This window comes from Anoplopoma fimbria, chromosome 13 (genome assembly GCF_027596085.1).
Source record: "Anoplopoma fimbria isolate UVic2021 breed Golden Eagle Sablefish chromosome 13, Afim_UVic_2022, whole genome shotgun sequence".
NCBI classification, from domain to species: domain Eukaryota; kingdom Metazoa; phylum Chordata; class Actinopteri; order Perciformes; family Anoplopomatidae; genus Anoplopoma; species Anoplopoma fimbria.
In genome coordinates this window covers 211,769-231,380 of record NC_072461.1, presented here as the reverse complement: position 1 = coordinate 231,380, position 19,612 = coordinate 211,769, and the positions used below count along the sequence as shown (strand labels likewise).

The following is a 19,612-nucleotide window of genomic DNA, read 5'->3' as shown; positions in this document are numbered from 1 at the left end:
CCGCAGACAATGTTCCCCCACACAAGCTGTCGTCTTTGTCATACACACACCCCCCCCAACACACACACACACACACACACACACACACACACACACACACCCTCCACTTCAGTCAGTAAAGCAGGATCTCTGGCAGTCAGCCCCGCGTGCAAATTCATGTGTTTCAGGGTACAGGTGGGGGGCTTGCCGGAGTCTGCCTACCTGTTCCCCTGTAAACTGGTCAATTTTGACAGACATGGAACAGGGGGAAAAAGCAGACATGGAAACCAGAAGGGGGGAGAGAGGGGCGGGTAAAAGAACAAATGTCAGGGTTAGTGGGGGGTTGCTCGGGCCGCGGCTGTGGAAAACGCTTCCTCTTAGGGGTGTCTCCTGGTAGGGTGCAGTGAAGGGGAGTGAGACATGCTGATAAAAACAACTCACTAACAATTATGCTCACCTAAAATAGCCCTTATTTAAGTATATAGCATGCTTGCCAGTTAATTGTACACAAAAACAAAGACTTCACAAAAGACCTCCTGCAGCCAATGTATTTTCTATTATTTTGGCATGATAATTAAGTGTGACAGCTATGAATGCAAAGTTGGCAGATATTATAGTGGCCTGTCTAACTCTACGTGCTGATTAGAAATTGTTTGAATTCCAAAAGTTATACCAAACTACAAAATTAGAAAAACTGCAGTATAGGTCAAAGAACTATATTGTGTAATGAACAAATAATTAGAAATGGTATGGCATCTCAGATTTTGCATAATAAAATAAAGTGCCCTCACATACCAGAAACAGAGCAGGTGAAATCTATCATGGTTTTATAAAATACTCAAAAGTCCGGCCATCATTGTTACCAAAGCTTAGTGATGGAGGTTTGGCAATTATATGTAGATGTGTGCTCAATTTATTATTTAATAATATTATTTCTGTATATTTTTCAGCACTTGACAATTACAAAAATTGCACGAGGGATGAGTCCATTCTCTGCAGATTACAGCCCATATCTGTTCCTAACCAAGCAGCTGACTGCATGGGATTTAATGACAGTGTTCCTAATATTCCCAGGAGATAATTCTTTTCATAATGACAAGCGAAATGCCACCATCAATACAGTGCTTTCAGTAGAAGCCAACATTTTATCCGTGTTACACTTGAATAATTTGTGTACCATTACTGCATTTCCTCTGAATTGTTCTCTGGATTTGTTCAACTTGTTCTTATTGATATGCTGTAGGACTAACAACCATAAAATCTACCAAGACCTCTGATCTGTACTATTGACCATTATCATAGCCAAGAGGTTTGTTACAATGTGGTATTTTTATGCTACACTTGGTGAGAAACCTGTTTACATTCCAGGGTGCTGTATAGTTCACTTCTCTCCGCAGCTCAGTCTGATTCCAAAGCACTGTATAGATTTCTTTCAGCTGATGAAATTAAAAAGACAGCAGTGTGTGTGTGGTGTGCCTTCCAGCAACGCGATTTGCCTGTGAGTTCATGATACGGGTTGAGAGGGGAGTTCCTTTGGGGGGGATTAAATAGCTCCCTCTCTTCCTTCCCTCCTCCCCTGCCCTCCATACTTGCAGAACACAAACAGCTTGCAGGGCTGTACAGTACTTGTACAACATGTTATCCACAGTGCTGCTCACAGGTAACAATAAGCCAAGGTCAAAGGTTAAGAGGGATTGTGGAGCTCAGATTCTTGTGTGTTCCTCTGGCAAACATTGTGCGCACAGGAACAGGAAACAGTGCCCATAGTATTGCTGGGAGAAAGAAAGAGTGAGAGACGGAGAGAGCGAGTTGGCTCAGAAGAGAGAGGGGGTATCAAAAGGAACAAGACCAAGGCCGGTTTCATGAAGATATGTTAGACTGGTCTATAAGATAAGGACAGTCTTAGACTAGTCAATAAGGTTAGGACAGTCATAGTTTTGCTTTTTGAATAGTCTGATACCAGTTTCCATTGTAACAATCGCACCTAACCTGAACACAACTGAACTATGGAGTTTTCTCATCAGCTAGTATGAGTTACCTAAAATCAGGAGTGGAATATGTATTCCAATAGCAAGACCACAATGTAAAAATAGTCCCATCATAAGCCCTGCATTCAAATTGTACTTTTTTCGTGGAGTAGTAGTATAAAGTAGCAGTAAATGAAAATACTCAAGTAAGATATTCATAGCATTAATATAGCAGCGAGAAAAAGAGTTGTTGAAGATGCTTTGATAAATCAATTGTCTGACTCTCCCAGAAAGATTTCCATGTTTGTAATTTAGAAGAGTCATAATGTAGCAAGTTTTACCGATAAAAAAAGAGAAATGTTTTCACCTAAGACCTTTGAAAACGACACAGCTCTGAGCAACTGATGAACTTGGCCGTCTATCTGAACTGTTGGTTAGATTTAAGCCATGGTGAAAGTCTATCTCTGTGAAACCAGATCCCTGCCTCCGTCAGGCTTTTGAATAGGAAGGAGATTATCCATTTAATCTCTTAATCATGCATACTGTATACATAGTTGGTCCTGTGCCTAAAACCTCTGTCCTGGTGTATCAACGCCACCTTTTGCGTTGGATCCCTCTAACCCACAGGCCCAATCAGGTTAGCGCAGACACTGTTGCACATGTTTCTCTTCAGCTGTCAGTATATTATACCCTTGATGCCCTGTTAAAACGCTATCCAGACCAACGTTGCATAAAATGGATTGTGGAAATATGTAGATTTTAAAATACAGCTTTTTTAAATCCCTCATTGCCACAAATGTATTCAGAATAAAGGCAGATGTTTCATAACATGAATTAGGTTACTGTACATTTTGTGCAGTATATGTTCCCTAAAAGTAGGAATTAATCATGAAGATGCTTTTTGGCCTGAAATTGCTATTCAAACAATTATGTACTTAGTTTCTTCCAACAAATGCATTCCACATTATTGTTTTGCCTCATAGCAAAGCACCCAAAAGACTAAAACCTTTCATTTCAGCAAAGGCCGCTATTGGTCACCGTCAATAAAAGCATAAAAGCATTTATTTCCCACGTTTGTCAAATTAACAGCATACTCCATCTCCCATAGGACTTGTAAGGTTCATTAACCTTTCTGTGAAGTGGGACAGGTTTCCAGCAGTTACCATAACCTCTGTCTCGCTCCTACCTCAATTATAATAGAAGAATTAAACATCCAGCGATTCAAAACAGTAATGCTGCCTCTTAAATCCCTTTGTACCAGCTCTCAGTTGTTAATGACTAAAGACACTGAATGAACTGTAGAGTTATCAACAGACAGAACGGCGGACAGAAGCATGTGAAATGGCTGCTCTTAAAAGCAGGGATTACTGACTACAGTTTTTTTTCGATGGTCAGATTTGACTGTTTTTAGAATTAATATTCAGTTTTTAAATGGTATGTTGCCTTTGTTTTCTATGAATAACACCATATTGCAGTAATGGTACATAAAACAGTTGTACATTTGAAAAACTATGCCATGTCTGTGTGGAAACACAGACATGGCATAGTTATGGCATGTTAATTAGTCTATTAATCATTGCAATTTCAGGATATTTCGGTCAAATTTTGCAGTTTTGTTGCTCTATAGCGCACCGTCTTTTCAAAGTCAAAAGAATAGACTGACCTTGAACTAATTAAGTGGTCAATTACACGCCTGTTGATCTCTTTTAATTTCTTAATAATTAGATTAATTGTGTGGGCAAAGAGTTCGTTCTCTTGTCCACCTACTCCTCCTTCATCCTCCACCTCCATCTCACTTTTCTTTCTCGTCCTCCATGTACGGGCCCACAAGGTTTTCAATACTCATTTATTTTGTGCCACCGTTCACACTTAAAAAAAAAACTGTTTTAATTCTATGCCATTGACTTTATTAATAAGCTTAATCTTCCTCTTACTCTCCCACCCCCTTACATCTCCCCCATCCTCTCATGTATTAATCAAAATTCATAACCTGCCTGGATGTATTTGTCTATTATAACCTATTCATTTACTGTCTCCACTGTTTTTCTGTTCTTTGTAGCCATGGAGCAGCAAGGCCTCGTGTTTGTGTGTGCGTGTCTTCTGATGCTACTTGTAGGCAAGCTCAGTCTGGGATTTTCCAGTGCCACCCCCGTCAGTGGGAAGCCCTACATGGGGACATGTCAGCGCCTTGTTTGCTTGTTGTGCTGATGAAGCTGGGGGTGGGGCGAGTGGGCAGTCGTGTTCAGGTTCCAGGATTCCCTTCAAATGAGTCAGCCAGCCCCCACTCAAACCGACTGTTACCTTGGGAACTCACGCTTGGGCTTCCCTCAACAGTACCAAAGTACAGACTCATCAGCACCCATACTCACTAACACACACACACTTACACAAGCTTGTAAGGGCTCGGAAGCAGCATCCAGGTTGGAGGAAATTATCTTATTAAAACGCTCTCACTGTGGCCTCCACTCTGCCCTGTTAGGCCCAATCTGCTCTATGAGAATGAGATGACCAACCCAGCACGGCCGCTTTGTTGAGGCAGATTTGTAATTTATGCAAATTAGACTGAATAGATGAGTGTGATAATGAGTTTGGGTGGCTAGTTTCTTAAATCAGTGATTTGAGTAATAGTATGCTTCCCTACTAATGAGCCCGACCAGCGTAGTGTAGGTTTGGTGCATCACAGTGTGTCGGCTGATGTCACTTAATAACTGGACTGTTTATGTTTCCAACTCAGTTCATTACCAAAGCCAAATGAGTTTCCTTACTAAAGCCATTAGTCCAGCAGGATATTGATAAGTGGGTTAATTTTTTCATGCAATGAAGCAGATCATGGGTGACTCCCCCACTGGCTTTCACCCTGTCCTGCTGAGGCTGATCCATCCCGCTCAGCTGATCATCATTAGGTTGCTCTACCAACCAATCAACTCAGACTCAAGCCCATTAGGCTTTTTCAAAACACGGGCTCATTGACCGTAGACTCCAGCAAAAAAATATTTTTTGCGTTGTGTTTGATTTAATAGGGGTCAATATTATCAGTTTGTTTGTTTTTTAAGGAAATGTAGCTGTTTATTTTTATGATTAAAAAATCACATTAACAAATCTGTGATAATCAGAATCAAACCAATAAAGTATCAATAATTTTATGTGTTAACTGTGGAAATTAACTATATTTGATTCATTGATATTATTATTTTCTCCCTATTTTGATGGGAGGTGGTAGTGGGGGGAGCAACTACATCAATTCAGTACTTTGCAAAACATGAAAGAAACATACCTTGTGCATGCTATAACTGGCATACACATCGACAAACTGCTCAACCAAGAAGTAAAGTTTGCATTGCTAAAAATACAGCCTGACATTACTCCCAGTTCAAGTAGCACTGCGTGTCATCTTTAAGAATATGGCAGGTCCCAGCTCGACGTAGGCTGCAGATCAGCTTTTGAAGGGAACAGGTAGAGGAATATGATGTAGCTTGAGTTTGCAGTGCAGTTGAAAAGGTGAAGCCATCTGTTAGCTGAGCTCTGATGCCATTCATCAGCACCTGGTTCAGTCTCCTTATATATCTATAGAAATGGGCTTGATGCCCCTTTCCTTAGTGAACCCACAGATGAACTGTGGGCCGTTTTGTAATAAAAATCAGCAAGCGACCAGTAACTTGAGGAAGTTGTGACCAATGCTGGTTGAGTCCACAGAGATAGCCTCTATGAGTGAAAGTCATATACCGACCACCAAGTGGTATGCTACACCACAGAGCTCCGTGTAGATGTGGTCTCTGAAGTGCTCCCAGGTCCTGGCTGGTAGGAAGGTGGCTCCTAACAATATCCTTAACGTGTCTTTACCACACAGTTGAACCGTTTGTTCAACTTTATGATGCCTTGGTGACCCTTGTCAGCCATGATTTGGATGCATGCTTGTCTGCAGCTGGCATCAATGGTGCAGACTCACTGGGCCATATAGATTTTACTCCAGCTTGATGTCTCATGTCAAACCTGACTGTCAGCCAATGTTAGGGAGGCCCGATAGACCATAATCTGACTGTGGACACTTATTCTACCTATAGCAACTGCTTAATAGCAGAACTGCAGTTTCACTGCACAAGTCGTTACTTGCAAACATACACAACATCCATAGCAGTCGTACTGTACAACAACCATACATTTAAAGGGATCACTTTTTTTCTGTTTAGGACAACTCATACTGTTTTTTTGGTGCTTTAGACGAACCAGCGTCTGAATTGGAGCACAGCTTGAAATGTTAGACGTGATGATTGTGACAAAACTGGCGGATGGCATTCATATGACAAATAACATATGAGGAAAATAACATGGAATCATGAGTAACTAAGTATTCTCAGTTGTGATATAAGTAGATCAATCTTTTGTCAGTAAATTGATGCATACTATGTTTTTGTTGCATACTTTGTAAAACTCAAAAGTAAGGTGATCTCAGGTGGTCTCTTTTCAATCCTTTTACTAGAAAATCTTTTCACCCACTCATTTTAAATTCTCGAGTGGCAGATTTACATGGAAATCCTAATAGAAATTAGGTCGTTACGAACAGAAATTCAATGTCTTTTCATCCTCAAGATAACTGAGTCTACTCGTTGAACAGTGATGTGATTCTCTGAGATTTTTTCTTACTAGAAAAAAACTGTGTTTAACCTGTAAACGCTGAGGTTCCTTGTGAGACACAGACTTTTAATTCACAATAACCCTGCAAATGAATGGGCTGATTACTGAGGCGAAGATAAGGAGGCAGTCATAAGCACTTGGCTTGAGTGGAATAGGCGAGGGGGTGGGGGGATGGGGGGGTGGTGGCTGTGGCAGTACAAGTCCAGCCTCAGAAATAGAGCTGTGAACACCATCTGTCATGCTCTCTCTCCCCGTCTGTTAGCCTGACTGCAAGTAAAAGGGAGAATGATGCTCTCAGAACTGCATTAGAAGGACGTGGGTGCTGATTGTCGTAGGTGTGGGTTTACAGGGTGTGCAAGGGAGGAGGAGGGAAGTGGTGTATATACAACGAGGTGCATGAGTAACTGACAAAGGGAAGCACTCACCCACACAGAGAAGGAGAAGGGTTGTTGGACAAGTGGGTATTCCTGGTGAAACCGCACCCCTGCACCTTCTCACCACCTCCTCGCGGACTCCTACCTCTTGTCAGAGGATTCCCAGTGGAAGTTATGTAGACACATTATACAAACACACTGCTCATTTTCTCCTCTAAGGCCTAGAGGAGTTAACAATTTATGTATAATAATAAGCTTGATTTCAAAAGTTTAGCAAGTAGTCCTATCTGATACCTGGCCACTCTCCGATCCAAAGGAGGTGCAGGTTGTCCCATCAAAAGGCATGTTTTTATAATGCTGCTATAAACTCCAAAAAAAATCCTTTATCTGGTTGATTATGATAAATGTGTTGGTCTGGATAAACCTCTGGTGTGTTTCATTTGGAACTGAGAGCAGGAGTTGTTTGTGCTGAATATTGGTGGTTGGAGTGTCAGGCTATTACGTGACCCGCAGAAAAAAGCTCTGGTGCATTGCTTTTTTCCAGATTTTCAGAATTATTCATTGCTCATAACGTGTAGGTTGTTCGGGATCCTTTCTGCTTTTGTCTGAGTCATAGTGTGAAATAGAGTCAGTAAAACATGAAGGCAAGCTGGGCCACGATGAACAACAGGGAGAGGCACGATGAAATGTTGGTAACATCGCAGCTGGACTAACGTTAGTTAGATCTGCCGTCTGAAGTGGTGGATGGCTGCTACATTTGAACAGAGCAGAGATACATGAAGAAACCTTCAGTGAATATAGTTTTGTTAATGTTTAGGAACAAAGCAAATATTTAGCTGATTGTATTGAAGGATTATGACATTTAAATTTTGATATGTAAGGGTGAATGAACAACTGAAACCAAGTCCGGTCCTCCCCCTATTTCAGGTGCCTTAAGTCCTCTCCCACACTGGTTCTTAGTCTCTTACATCAATTGCTAAGCTCTCCTCTTTAAATAGTGACAAACCTTTATGCTTCCATGAGTATGTTTTTCTTCTATTCTGTTAAGTATGGAAAATAGTTAACATCCGTTTTGATGCTCTCAGTTTATTTCACTGTCAGTTTCTGCCTCTCCCACACTGCTCAGTGTGTGATTCATTATCACAGCCACAAGAATGGGTATTCCCCTTGTATGAGATGTAAAAGACTAGTCTCATTTTGTTTGACTGAATAACTCTCACATGAACTCAAACCAAGTAATTTGTGTTATTCTCTGTTAATTGTTATAGAGTAGAATTGTTATTCTAATTAACAGTTGAATAAAACACCTATTATTGTATAATGTGACCTTGGTATATGATACTCTGTTTATGTTTGTATGTAACTTGTATACCTATCAAACAATAAGAGTTTAAAGAGCAAACATTCTACTTTTGTAAATATTTGTGTTTGGTAAAAATATTAAATCAATATGAATAAATGAATATCAAAGAATAGTGCAGAATATTCCAAAATATCCAATATGATCACAACATTAGGCGGTGTTGTAAATATTCAGCTCTATGATTGAACCTAGAAGACATTATGTGACTCATAGGAATTTAAAATGTAGCGCCTACATGAGAAAATATGTAGAAACACTGGTAGTGGGTTCCTTGGTAACTGCATAGATAATGAATCAGTTCCTAGTGTTTTTCAACTTTCAGCTGTTGAAATGACATAACTTGCACATTTCCAACAGTTGAAACACTGACACAGCAGCCGTGAGTACTCTATTGGGCTCTCGTGGTAAAGATGCACTTTTTAATATTCTGCCATTTTTCACTTGAGTACTTCAGATTAAACAAATTACTTACAGAGACAATCCGTGAATAGTGGATCTATATCTTTATATGCTATGCCTGCATCTCTGTTATGAGCAAACAATAACATTACAATCGTCCAAGATACTGTTTTCTCTGACATCGGCCTTATGTAATGTAACTTTTATCCTCAGCTTTAGGCCAGCACGCATGATCCAAAAATAAAACTGTTTACGGTTGATCAGTACCTGTGTGCTGTACTGCAAAAGTCATACTATTTAGTGTTTATATGTGTGATACTTTCTGAAACGGATGTATAATGTTATCTTCTTTATTATATATGTATTACATATATTTATTGAACCATGACTTAATAAATCTTTTTTTTATGACATTCATCAAGTTAAATCTTTTGGAATGTCTATTGTCACTAGACATTGTATCCATTTAAGATAGTTATCCTTAGTGTATAAATTGTTGAAACAGTTTTTTTTCTTTTAATCGGTAGCTTAACATAGTGTGGGGTGATGAGTTTAAATGATTTTAGCTAGGAGTTTCATCCTAGCTAAAATTTCATTGATTACCTTCATCAATGCGCTATGTGGCTTTTGATTCCCCCTAACAAAGCTGTAATATATTTACCATTCTGATTCTGATTCTGTTATGAAAAACTTTTTTGGGGTGCAAGCAGCCACGACATCCATCGTCCATGCAGCAAAACTGTCGTTGCAATAACATAAATGAGAGACCATAGCTTGTTTACCAGATCATTGGTGGGTACAACAGACAATGTGTGAGCCTTCTAATCGTGTTATAGCATTAATCTATGACATCACCATTCCCAGATTTTGCAGGGGTGGGGTTAACAAGAAATAATTTACGACGATCGGTTTGAATTACATATATTTAATTAAGTCAAACTACAATAAATTCAAACCGCTCAAACGATGTGCTGTTGTTGCTTTTTATTGAGGTCCACAGATGTTTTTGTGAAACTTAACATTTCAACTTTGCACTTGGATTTCTAATTATAAAAAATACTGCAAGAATAGAATTATACACATATTAAAACCCACACTTAAAGTTGAACCTTTCTTAATACAAAAAACACAATTAACACAGCGAGCGGCTGTCAATCATTTAGTGGTCAGAACTTTTCACGCTCTGTGTCCCGCCCCCACAGCAGGGTCCCTGAGGGAGGCCGCCCACCATGTGAGAATGTCCTTTAGATTAGTGTGAGCAAGTCCGTCACTCCCCAGTGAACACCAGGAGTCAGCGACCTCACACTGCCCTGCCCTGTCACAACTCCTGTGATACCAGCTCTGCTCGAGAGTAGTTAAACCTCCACAACCACTAAACTGATTACTTTTTAAATGTTTCTATCTTGTGAGTATTAATATATGTTTTTTAATGTTTGGCTGAATTTATATTTTGCATTCATTTGCTGTTGTTTTTACTCTATGCATTGTATTTAAATTAAAAGGGCAAAGGGTGACATGGAGAGCGAGCGAGAGGCGAGCGTTAAGATGTGGGAAAATGTTGCATGCTCAAATGTTGACTACCTGTTGCTATGGCAATGGGTTTGGATCCTGCAGGCTGCAGGACTCTTGCTATTTCTAAATAAAGCTTTTTTTCTCACTGATCAGTGGATGAAGAAGATACTCACAGTTGAAACTAATCTTCTGAATTTTACCAGGCTGTGTAAACACTGGTGCTCTGCACTCTTATACTTACTGCTAAACCTGCTAAACAGCAGTTACAGAATTATAGATACGATTATGTACAATCAAGGACTCATGCTTGGCTGCTGCTACATTTATTAACTAAAAGACTCAAATATAAATGATACAGTTATGATTCATTACAAATTGTATCACAGTCATTCTGGAATGGATTTATGGACACACTATGTACTTAAGACAATAGAGTTGTAACATTTAATTGGCACTATGTATCAAGATCAACTCCAAACCACATTTGTGATCCGTCCAATTTCCTAAACCTCCACATATGACTAGAAAGCAAGATCTTCCCATTTCCTTGTCAGGAATATAAACTAAACACTAATACTGAAGTTATTTATTGAATTCCTGAGAAAGGGGGATCAAGTGGTCTTTTCAACAGTGTAATATTTTCATTCCCTATTTAAAAAAGATCATAATTGCTGAGTGAAAAATGTGTTTGCAAAATCCCCAGGATGGTACTTTACAAGGAAAAACTACAACATACCATCATACGATCTGAGTTGCTTGAATCCACATCCCTGAAGAGAATGTGGCTTAAGGTTTCTACATCACTATTAGCTGTATTTGATACATTTGAGAAGCAAAAGGATGGGAAAAAAACTGTCCTGCGTGTCTTTTGTCCTTGCATGCTGTCTAGTATCACAGTACCTTCGTCACCCTGTGGGGGGAGCCTGTGCGTGGAGAAAAGGAGGACAGAAATAGGTGCTGAGACCAGATATTTGATGCTTTCGATGGGGACTTCCATGCTTACCTCAAGTGGGTTTTGGGCCATTTCACAGACAACATATTTAGTCCCTTTCCTCCCACTCAAGGATGCAGCCTTCTTGCAATAAGCAGCCAAGTCTATTAAACAAACATTCCTGTGTGCAATTTGCAGTGCGCGGTACTTGACTGTGTGCTTCCTGGGGATGAGGGAGTTTAACCTGACAAATATACAGTAGAAAATGCTTATGAAAATATCTGCGCTTCACATCGGGTGACATGATGTCTGTTTCTAGGCAACAGGAAGTTAATGTACAATTAATAATATGGGGAATTGCTACCTGGAAATCATCTCAGTGGTTTAATTTGCTTGGGAACTGTCTTTTTTTATTTTTAGATACTAGCGACAAATAATGTCTTTTTCCAATCATCACCGACGTCTCAATGTTTTTATGGTCTTTTTTCTTGTCAAATTGAGTTTTATTTTAGTTTGTTTTTTTATACCTAACAGTGAACTGACATTTCTATCCATCATTGATTGATGTCCCACATGCTTTGCCTGACAAGCTCTGTGTCTGAATTCCCAGGGTAATGCACTGAAGACAGGACATGTACACGGGAAGACCCTCACTGGTAAGTATGATTTTCAGTTGACCATTCAATATATATTGGTTTACTTTAATTATATAAGCTTGTCTTAGTCATTTGTGTTGTTTAAGCTTTATTTTTGTTTGGTTAACATTAGTTTTAATTTCACCATCACTTTCAGCATTTTGCCTTAAAGTTACTGTGAGGAACTTTTAACTGTTTATGTAACAGTCTCAATTTAATACTGGGGCCTCTTTATGAACTACCCGAGTTAACAAGACATCAGCAAGAAGATTTTATATTTATACATAGAGTTATTCTTAATGCCTGTCATTGGTGCCACCGGGTCATATTCCCCAAAAAATCAAATGAAATCATGCAGGTTCACTATAAACTTCAGCTCAGGCTCCAGGCCGTATTGCTTGACCTGCTGGAGGGAAGAGAGGCCAAGAGAACCCGAGCCGGGTGTGAGCAGGGCAGACTGTCAGGCCCTGCTGCAGTAAAACGTGGTGTTTGGAAGAAATACCACTGCCGAATATAACACAAATTGAAAATTGCTTGTAGTAGCTTTGAGAAAAATGTTTTTTATTCTATTTGTTGAAATCAAATGATGTGACAAAAAAAAAAATCTGGCATCTGTGGTTCTTGTAGGACTCCAATAACCCCGTCCAATCACTTCATTTTGGCTGAATTCGCATTTGTGAGGGAGTGTAATGGGTGGAACAGCAACAATAGTGTTGAGAGTCAGATTTGAACCCTGACTGACTGATTTGGGATGCGTTATCTGTCCTTCAGTGTCAGTGTTGATTAAAGAGGATTTATCCAAAGGAAAACTGTATCCTACAACCCATTCCTAGCGTGGCTGAAGAACGCTAGGAATTAAGGGTTACAATTTTATGGATCTACAGCTACCATTGTTTTTTGTAATCTAGAAAAATAACCCAGATGAATGCAGAGGATGAAGAATTAGGATTTCAAAGATTAAGCCCAGTGTTATATTTGAGTTGCATCATTGTGATAATCGTATACTGTATATTGCTATATAATATCACCAATCTCTGCTCTCCTGATTGTGATTCTTTGTTTTTCCACGCAGACTATCATCCTCCAACCCCGCCACAGGAATCTGGTTTTCACCGCTACCAGTTCATGTTGTTTGAGCAGCTTCCAGAGGCACCAGTGTCACTCAGCGAGCAGGAGAAGTCATCCCGCGGTAATGACTCACCGTCACCTTGAGTTCACAGCACTTCTGGCCCCTGCAGGATCATCTATCATATACCAACACTGATCAAAACAACTGCCAACAGTTAGTTGTTGAATCAGCAATAGACAGATTGCACAAAGGAATTTAAAATCAAGGCCCCAACATTTCCTCTCAAATGAACCACATTCAAGTTTTTTGTGTTTTGCCGACCTTTATAGGCTACTGCAGGTATTTGGGAGCTTGAGCAAGCTAATGATTCTAGTTCCTGACATACAGTAGGAAGTTTTGTCGTTTTACTACATTAGATTGATTTAGACATTGCATCATTTGTTTGAGTGGGCTTAATCGTTCATTTAGGATTGAATGTTTCCATATTAGGAGACTGAAGCTGCTAGTATTAGTGATTTGATTTATTATATAATGTCCCAAGACACTCCAGCCAGACACCATCTAACCACCTTTAAGCCCAGGTTTTGGTCTGTGGGTGTGTTTTCTCAGGACATATCATTACGCATAATTCTAAAAACAATCATGAGCATTTAATCAAAGCATTTGGAGTTGCTTTAGAAAAATCATTTTCTCCAAGTACTTGAACTTAACAAGGGAAATGTTAATGAGGTTAGTGCGTAAGTCCGCTACAGTTTTAACGCCTGCGGGGTCAAGAAGACAAGTACAGTTGGCTCCCACGCACACCTGCACGAGTCTGCCCGACCTCGTCTTGTTAGCCTAGTCAGTACACATGAACTGTGTACCTCAACTTATCACGTTGATTACTGTTGACGTTATCACCAGATCATTTTCTGTTGGTCTTTCAAAAGACGGCACTGTTTGTCTGGCAGAAAGCAGAGCTATTGTTTTCTTTATACTTCATGTTTCCTGACTTTTCCTCCCAACTGAAGAAAAGTCTCTTGGAGGTGGGCAACTGCACTTGGGTGTACAGTCGGTACTTCACAGGGGGGCGTGCTCGTCTGTCTGTTCTACTCGGGTCACAGCCAGTGATTTGAGGGGAGATCGGGGCGGTGGGAGACTTCAAGCGTTGTGGCCGTGAATGAGTGGAGCTGCCAGTCTCTACTGTTTGAAGTTTTGACAGCTATGTCAGCAAACAATCAGGGCACATTAGGCTGAGGTCTGTTTGATGTTGAAACCTCTGGAAAAAGAAATGTCAAAGATGTACTTTGGAGTATTTTACATATCCAAACTCAGATTTGGGAAGGTATTGTTCTAGCATTCACTGTGTCAGAACGAGTTAAGCTGAAGTAATGGAAGCATGAATAATAGCCTGCTTTTTGGAATATTTTAATATATTTTATTGTGCAAGATAAACTGGAGCATACTGATTTTCTGCAACCGGCTCCAATACAGAAGTTGCCCCCACATCATGAAGTGATTGAAATGAGTGGATCCACCCATCCTTAATCTACTGGATGAGTTTAACTCCTGCTGTTGCACATCCTCTCTATGGCAAACTGTTCTGTCTATAATTCAATTAAGAAATTCACTCTTGGATAATCAAATGTCTCTTTTGATGGGTCAATTCTGGAGAGGATAACTGTCCTTGTAAAGAGGGTTATTATGGAAATAGACGCCGTGCGACATATCAAGAATGAAAGCCTAGCTGTGGTTTATGAATAGAAAAACATGACATTTTACAGTTATTATTGGTTTGCTTGAAATCAGTGGTGTACCTGCTGTATTATGGATGGCCTTCACTTGGCCATGAGCACGGTATTCCCGCACAGACAAGAGGAACGGAGGGAATCCCATGTCTCCCCACCTCCTCCGTTAAGTATGTTCACTTATTAGCGTCTGTCCTCCCTCCATGTGGTATGACACAGAGAGCATTTTTCATAGCCCATGACATTAATTGATGTGATTTGCAAAGGGAGAGCATTTAGACGTGGGTGGGAGACTCCTAATGATCGTTTTCCACTTCCAGTAGCGCAGTCATTGACTCAATTTGATCGCAAATTTGACGTCTTTTTTCTTTTCATCTCTGACCATCGCTTAAATAGTAAAGGGGCAGAACAATGAGAGGTGGAGCGGGGCTGTTGTGCAGAATTGTGGGAGTCTGCTGTGCCTCCTGTGATAAGGTTATGAATGTGGGTCAGTGAACTGATGGAGACAGCTGGTTTGTTACACAAGGAACTACAGGGGGGCTGCGCTCTTGGCACCAGGCACAGGGGCGTGATCGTAGGGAATCCCCTTCACTCTGGTTGAGGAAGGCTGTCCCTGACTGGAGGCTGCCCCTGTGCCAGGGTGGGGGGCAAGCGTGGGCACACAGACCCTTGTGATACTTGTCAGCCACTTGGCAAGCCCTCAATATGTCCTGCTACTGTTCAGTGCCGCCGAGTCAGTTTGTCAAGGGAAACAGTGTTAGCGTTTTCCGGGCAGGGAAACTGAGGCCTTGAGAGAGGCCATCTAGTGTTGTTTCAGCCTACACCGTCATTGCACATGCACTGTTCACACATCCAGGCCCTTGTCTCCTGAATGGGACCTCAACTCTACGTTGATCAGAAACAATGGTCACAAGAAGAACAACATCAGAAATATTGGCTAAAAATAAACAAATTATCAGTTCTCCTCTTTTTTTTCACAGTTTGTAATTACAAAGCAGAGGATGTACACGATGATCATGTTGTGTGAATGAACGGATCACAGTGCAGTTAGCTGCTGGATGGTGTATGTTGCTCATCTTGCCTCCTAGAGCCCCTACTGCCAGCTCAGCACACTCCACAGTAATTGAAGCCATTTGCAATGTTGCAGTGTGGTAATGGGCAGATCCATGTCTACCACCCACCCACAGCCTCTACCATTAATCAGAGCTGCGTGGAGTCAAGAGAGCCAGGATTTGGTTGCTACAGCAGGCCTGAGCTTCAGCCAGGAGTCGGCTGCCTTAAAGGAACACTTTGACGTTTCAAATTTTGGCTGGTTGTGTTTGTTGTTTTTTGAAACAGATGCTTGTTGGGTCGAGGTAAAAGTTTCTTAATTTTTCCTCAACTTCGATCATCCATGAATAGCTTTATGTTATTATTCACTGATCAAATTAATAATCAAAGAGCTGAAACAGCTAATCAATTAGTCGAGCCGCAGGGAAATATCAGATTCATTCATTTACAAAAGAGACCAATATTTTGTGGTTACAGTTTCTGTTTTTTTTTGTTATATGTGATGGTAAACAGAAAGTAATTTTGTTTTGGACTGTTGGACGGATAAAACATGGAATTTGATGACCTTTGACTTTAGGAAATTGTGATCATTTTCACTATTTTCTCACAATTTATCATCCAAATGATTACCAGTATTGAAAATAACCATTAGCAGCAGCAGGAGCTGAAACGGTTAGTTGTTGAATCAATTAGTTGATCAACAAAAAAAGAATCAACAACTATTCCGATAATTGATTAATTGCTTCGGTCATTTAATCATTTATCGTTTTATTCCCTACTATGTGACACGTGATGAATACTAACCAATTAGAAATCAACATGTGATATATCTCTTTAAGATTGAATATGCAGTCCTCGGTTAGCTGGCAGTATTTGGTAACGAGGTAGGCTGCTATATTGATAGCCGGCTGTGAGCTGAGAGCGTTTGCCAAACAGTGTGACACCGTTCGTCGACCCAGGTCCTTCCTCAGCAGTCATATGCCCCGCTGAAGCATCTCTGAGTGAGACGCATCTCTGCTCCAGAGGCACTGCTATGTGGCTGACCCCTGACCTCTGACGCCCACAAATAATTTCCCTCTCATGACATTAGGATAGCATAATTATGACTATGAATGTTCAGTTAAGCTCTTACCCTGATATGGCTCCTCTTACTCTACTGCGATGAACAGGATCACTTGGTTTTGAGTATTTTCGAGACACTATAAGAGGTTTAACAGGGACACCGCCCACACCACTAAATGTAGCAGTTCTGTGTCACCTCACAGCAGTCCTGATCTTCCTGCCATACCCAGACGGAGAAGCAAGGTGGAAACAAAAGGGGAGGCAGGAAGACTTTAACATCGCCCTCAGGTCCCACACTATCTGTCCTTTCCATGAGCAGGCAGATGGGAGAGGCAGAAACGCGTTTCTGCACTACAAACAGACAGACACCAGCCTATTTTAAGGTCACTTGTAAGTCTAGGCATTTGCAGGGTTCCCAGCCGGCGTGATAGCACCAGATATTGTGAATTTGCCTCACTTTGGATTGCGCCCAATGATTGCACAGCTTTAGACAGGATTATCTGTGTAAAGCCTTACAAGCGGCGCCTGGTTTTGACTCTCCGTCTGATCGTTACTCTACAATAAAATGATCTTCAGTGTGACATTCTCCATTGGAGGAAATGTTGCCGAAAACTACTATACGGTTGGTGCTTCCTCTGAAAAGGGAAAGAGAAAGTTTGACATTTAATGCATGACTGTCATGCATTTCAAATCTGCCACATGACTCGTGGACTTCACCTCTATATTCAGTATAAAGTTTGTTGCCTCAGCCCTCAGTTTTCCTTAGAGGTGCTGCCTCTATTGGGTGAGGGACCTTGTTCTGAACATGCAGGGGAGTTTGGGGATCTGCAGAGGCGGTACATTATCTCCCACTGAGGCACAGGCCAGAGGGGCCACTGGGGCCATGCCCTATCATACAGGCAGGTCACTTGACTCCATTGCCCTCGCTTGATTATTGGAGCCCTTTTCTGCAGGCAATCCTCATTCACAGAGGGGACCTGGCAAGATTCAGGTACTCATCTGCTCATCTCCCAGTTATTATTCATCATCTTCCCCAGCTGAGCTCAGACCCTGACCCGACCTCATGGCAAACCCGGACACACCGAGGTTTCAGTCTCATGAGCTATACATGTAGTGAGGATCAGGAAAGGTGCGTGAGTCCTAAAATAGTTGAGTAATGATTTGGTAATACTGTAATTTTATGTTTCAAACGCTCTAATAATTTCATGCGCTAAATAGAAACTGTAGTTTACGATTTTATAGGATTTAAATACAATAATATCTTCCGAAAATAGTCGGAAAAATGATGGCCTTGAATAAGACTTTTTGCCTGAAATGTAACTAAATCCTACAGATTTTTTTCTGCATTGATTGGAGGTGCACTTGATGTTAGTGGTGGCGGAAAAGTGTATTTCTTCTCCCAGATCCCCTCCACGATACTGCAGGATACAAAATGTGTCTCTCTGATGGCGAAAACAGCTACAACAAAGGCCTGTAAAGCAGCTGCAACGAGAGGTGAAAAAAAGTAACGTTTCTATCCAGGCAGAGTCTGACTCAACGTCAATGTGAGACAATTCTCTCTACAGATTTGGACCATTTTAAATAGTTGGCTTTCTTTTCAAAAGATTAACTTTCCTACCCTATTCTTGAGCAGCTGTTAATATATTTACTCCACATACGGAAATACCATAATGTCAGTGATTCCTTGGATTGTGGAGCACAGCATTGTGGTATGTACAGTCTAACATGTGAAGACACAGACGGACAGATAGACAGACACTCGCTCTCTCTAGAATCTGTTGAAGTTTGCAAGTTTTAAGCACACAGGGTTTTGTTGCCTTGGAATCATAATTGTGAATTTGTCTTTTTTTTGTAAAGGGAGGGGAAGCTGCAGGGAATCAGCGGTTGTCAAAATCTTAGAAGTGATATTGTCATACCAGCCGGATGGCCGTCTGGTGTTTGTTTAAAAGGGGAGGGAAGAAAAAAAACGGTCCAGGCGATTGAATCATATCTTCTTGCCAATACGTCCTTGCGTTCCCACCTCCATCATTACAGCAACATGTTTTATTTTCAGCAGTGCTGTTCTCTGTGACTCACATCCCAGAGCCATGTGCTGCTCAGTTAGGCCTCAGATCCCTGAAACATGGGCCGAGCGGCCATGAGAAACACTCTTGTGATGCACCAGAGATTGCTCTCAGTCTGTACTAAATTTATGTACGATAAAAAAACATGTCTAATACATTTGTGAGGTTTAACTGCTTACTTATTTTGATTTATCTGCAAAACTATTTTGTATCAGACTGAAAACTAACCTGTGTTTTATGTACATTTTATTTAAATATCTGTAAATACTAATACAGTTTTTTTGCTGCTCCCACAGGTAAATGGGATCTTCAGGCCTTCATCACAAGGTTTGATCTGGGGGAGCCTGTGTCCACTCTGCAGTTCCTCACCCAAAACTACAAAGACTGAAAGATGCTCAGATGCCTGAATGAAGAGTCTGTCAGTACAATAACAATAAATAAGATGTTTAACACTTTCCGTGAATTGAACAGCATCATTTCTTCAAAGCTTGCAACAGGTCAGCCCCTCTTTGCCTCTATCTTATCGTTCAGTTAGAAAGAGATTTCCTCTTTGTGTTACACCAGCTGTTAGGTTTTGATGTTGCCCTGTATCTCTGTCACGTGGTCTGAAGCGAAGGATATGGGAGATAGATTTTGACCTCACTGGGGATTTCTTATTAGTTTCCAAACACTGTCGGCAAAAGAAGGAAGACGGCCTGATATCACAACTCGTTGTGGAAAGAGTTTATTCTAATTCAGGCACAGAAACACGTCAGGGCCAAAAAAAAGGAAGTGGGAGGTGAAACCGAGACCGCAACACAGCCGGATGCTGCAGTGGAACTTGAACCAAAATACTCTACAGAGACAGGG

The 19,612-nt window shown here is 40.8% G+C and overlaps 1 protein-coding gene across 1 annotated transcript in view; it reads left to right on the top strand.

Moving 5' to 3' along the window:
• The window catches only part of LOC129101794 (phosphatidylethanolamine-binding protein 4), a 49,674-nt gene extending 30,523 nt beyond the window's left edge, over positions 1-19,151 (top strand). The window contains exons 5-7 of the mRNA XM_054611720.1: positions 11,768-11,813; positions 12,865-12,981; positions 19,060-19,151. Of these exons, the coding sequence (XP_054467695.1) occupies positions 11,768-11,813; positions 12,865-12,981; positions 19,060-19,151 (255 nt within the window). The remainder of the gene's footprint in view (positions 1-11,767; positions 11,814-12,864; positions 12,982-19,059) is intronic.
• The last annotated feature ends 461 nt before the right edge of the window (positions 19,152-19,612 follow it).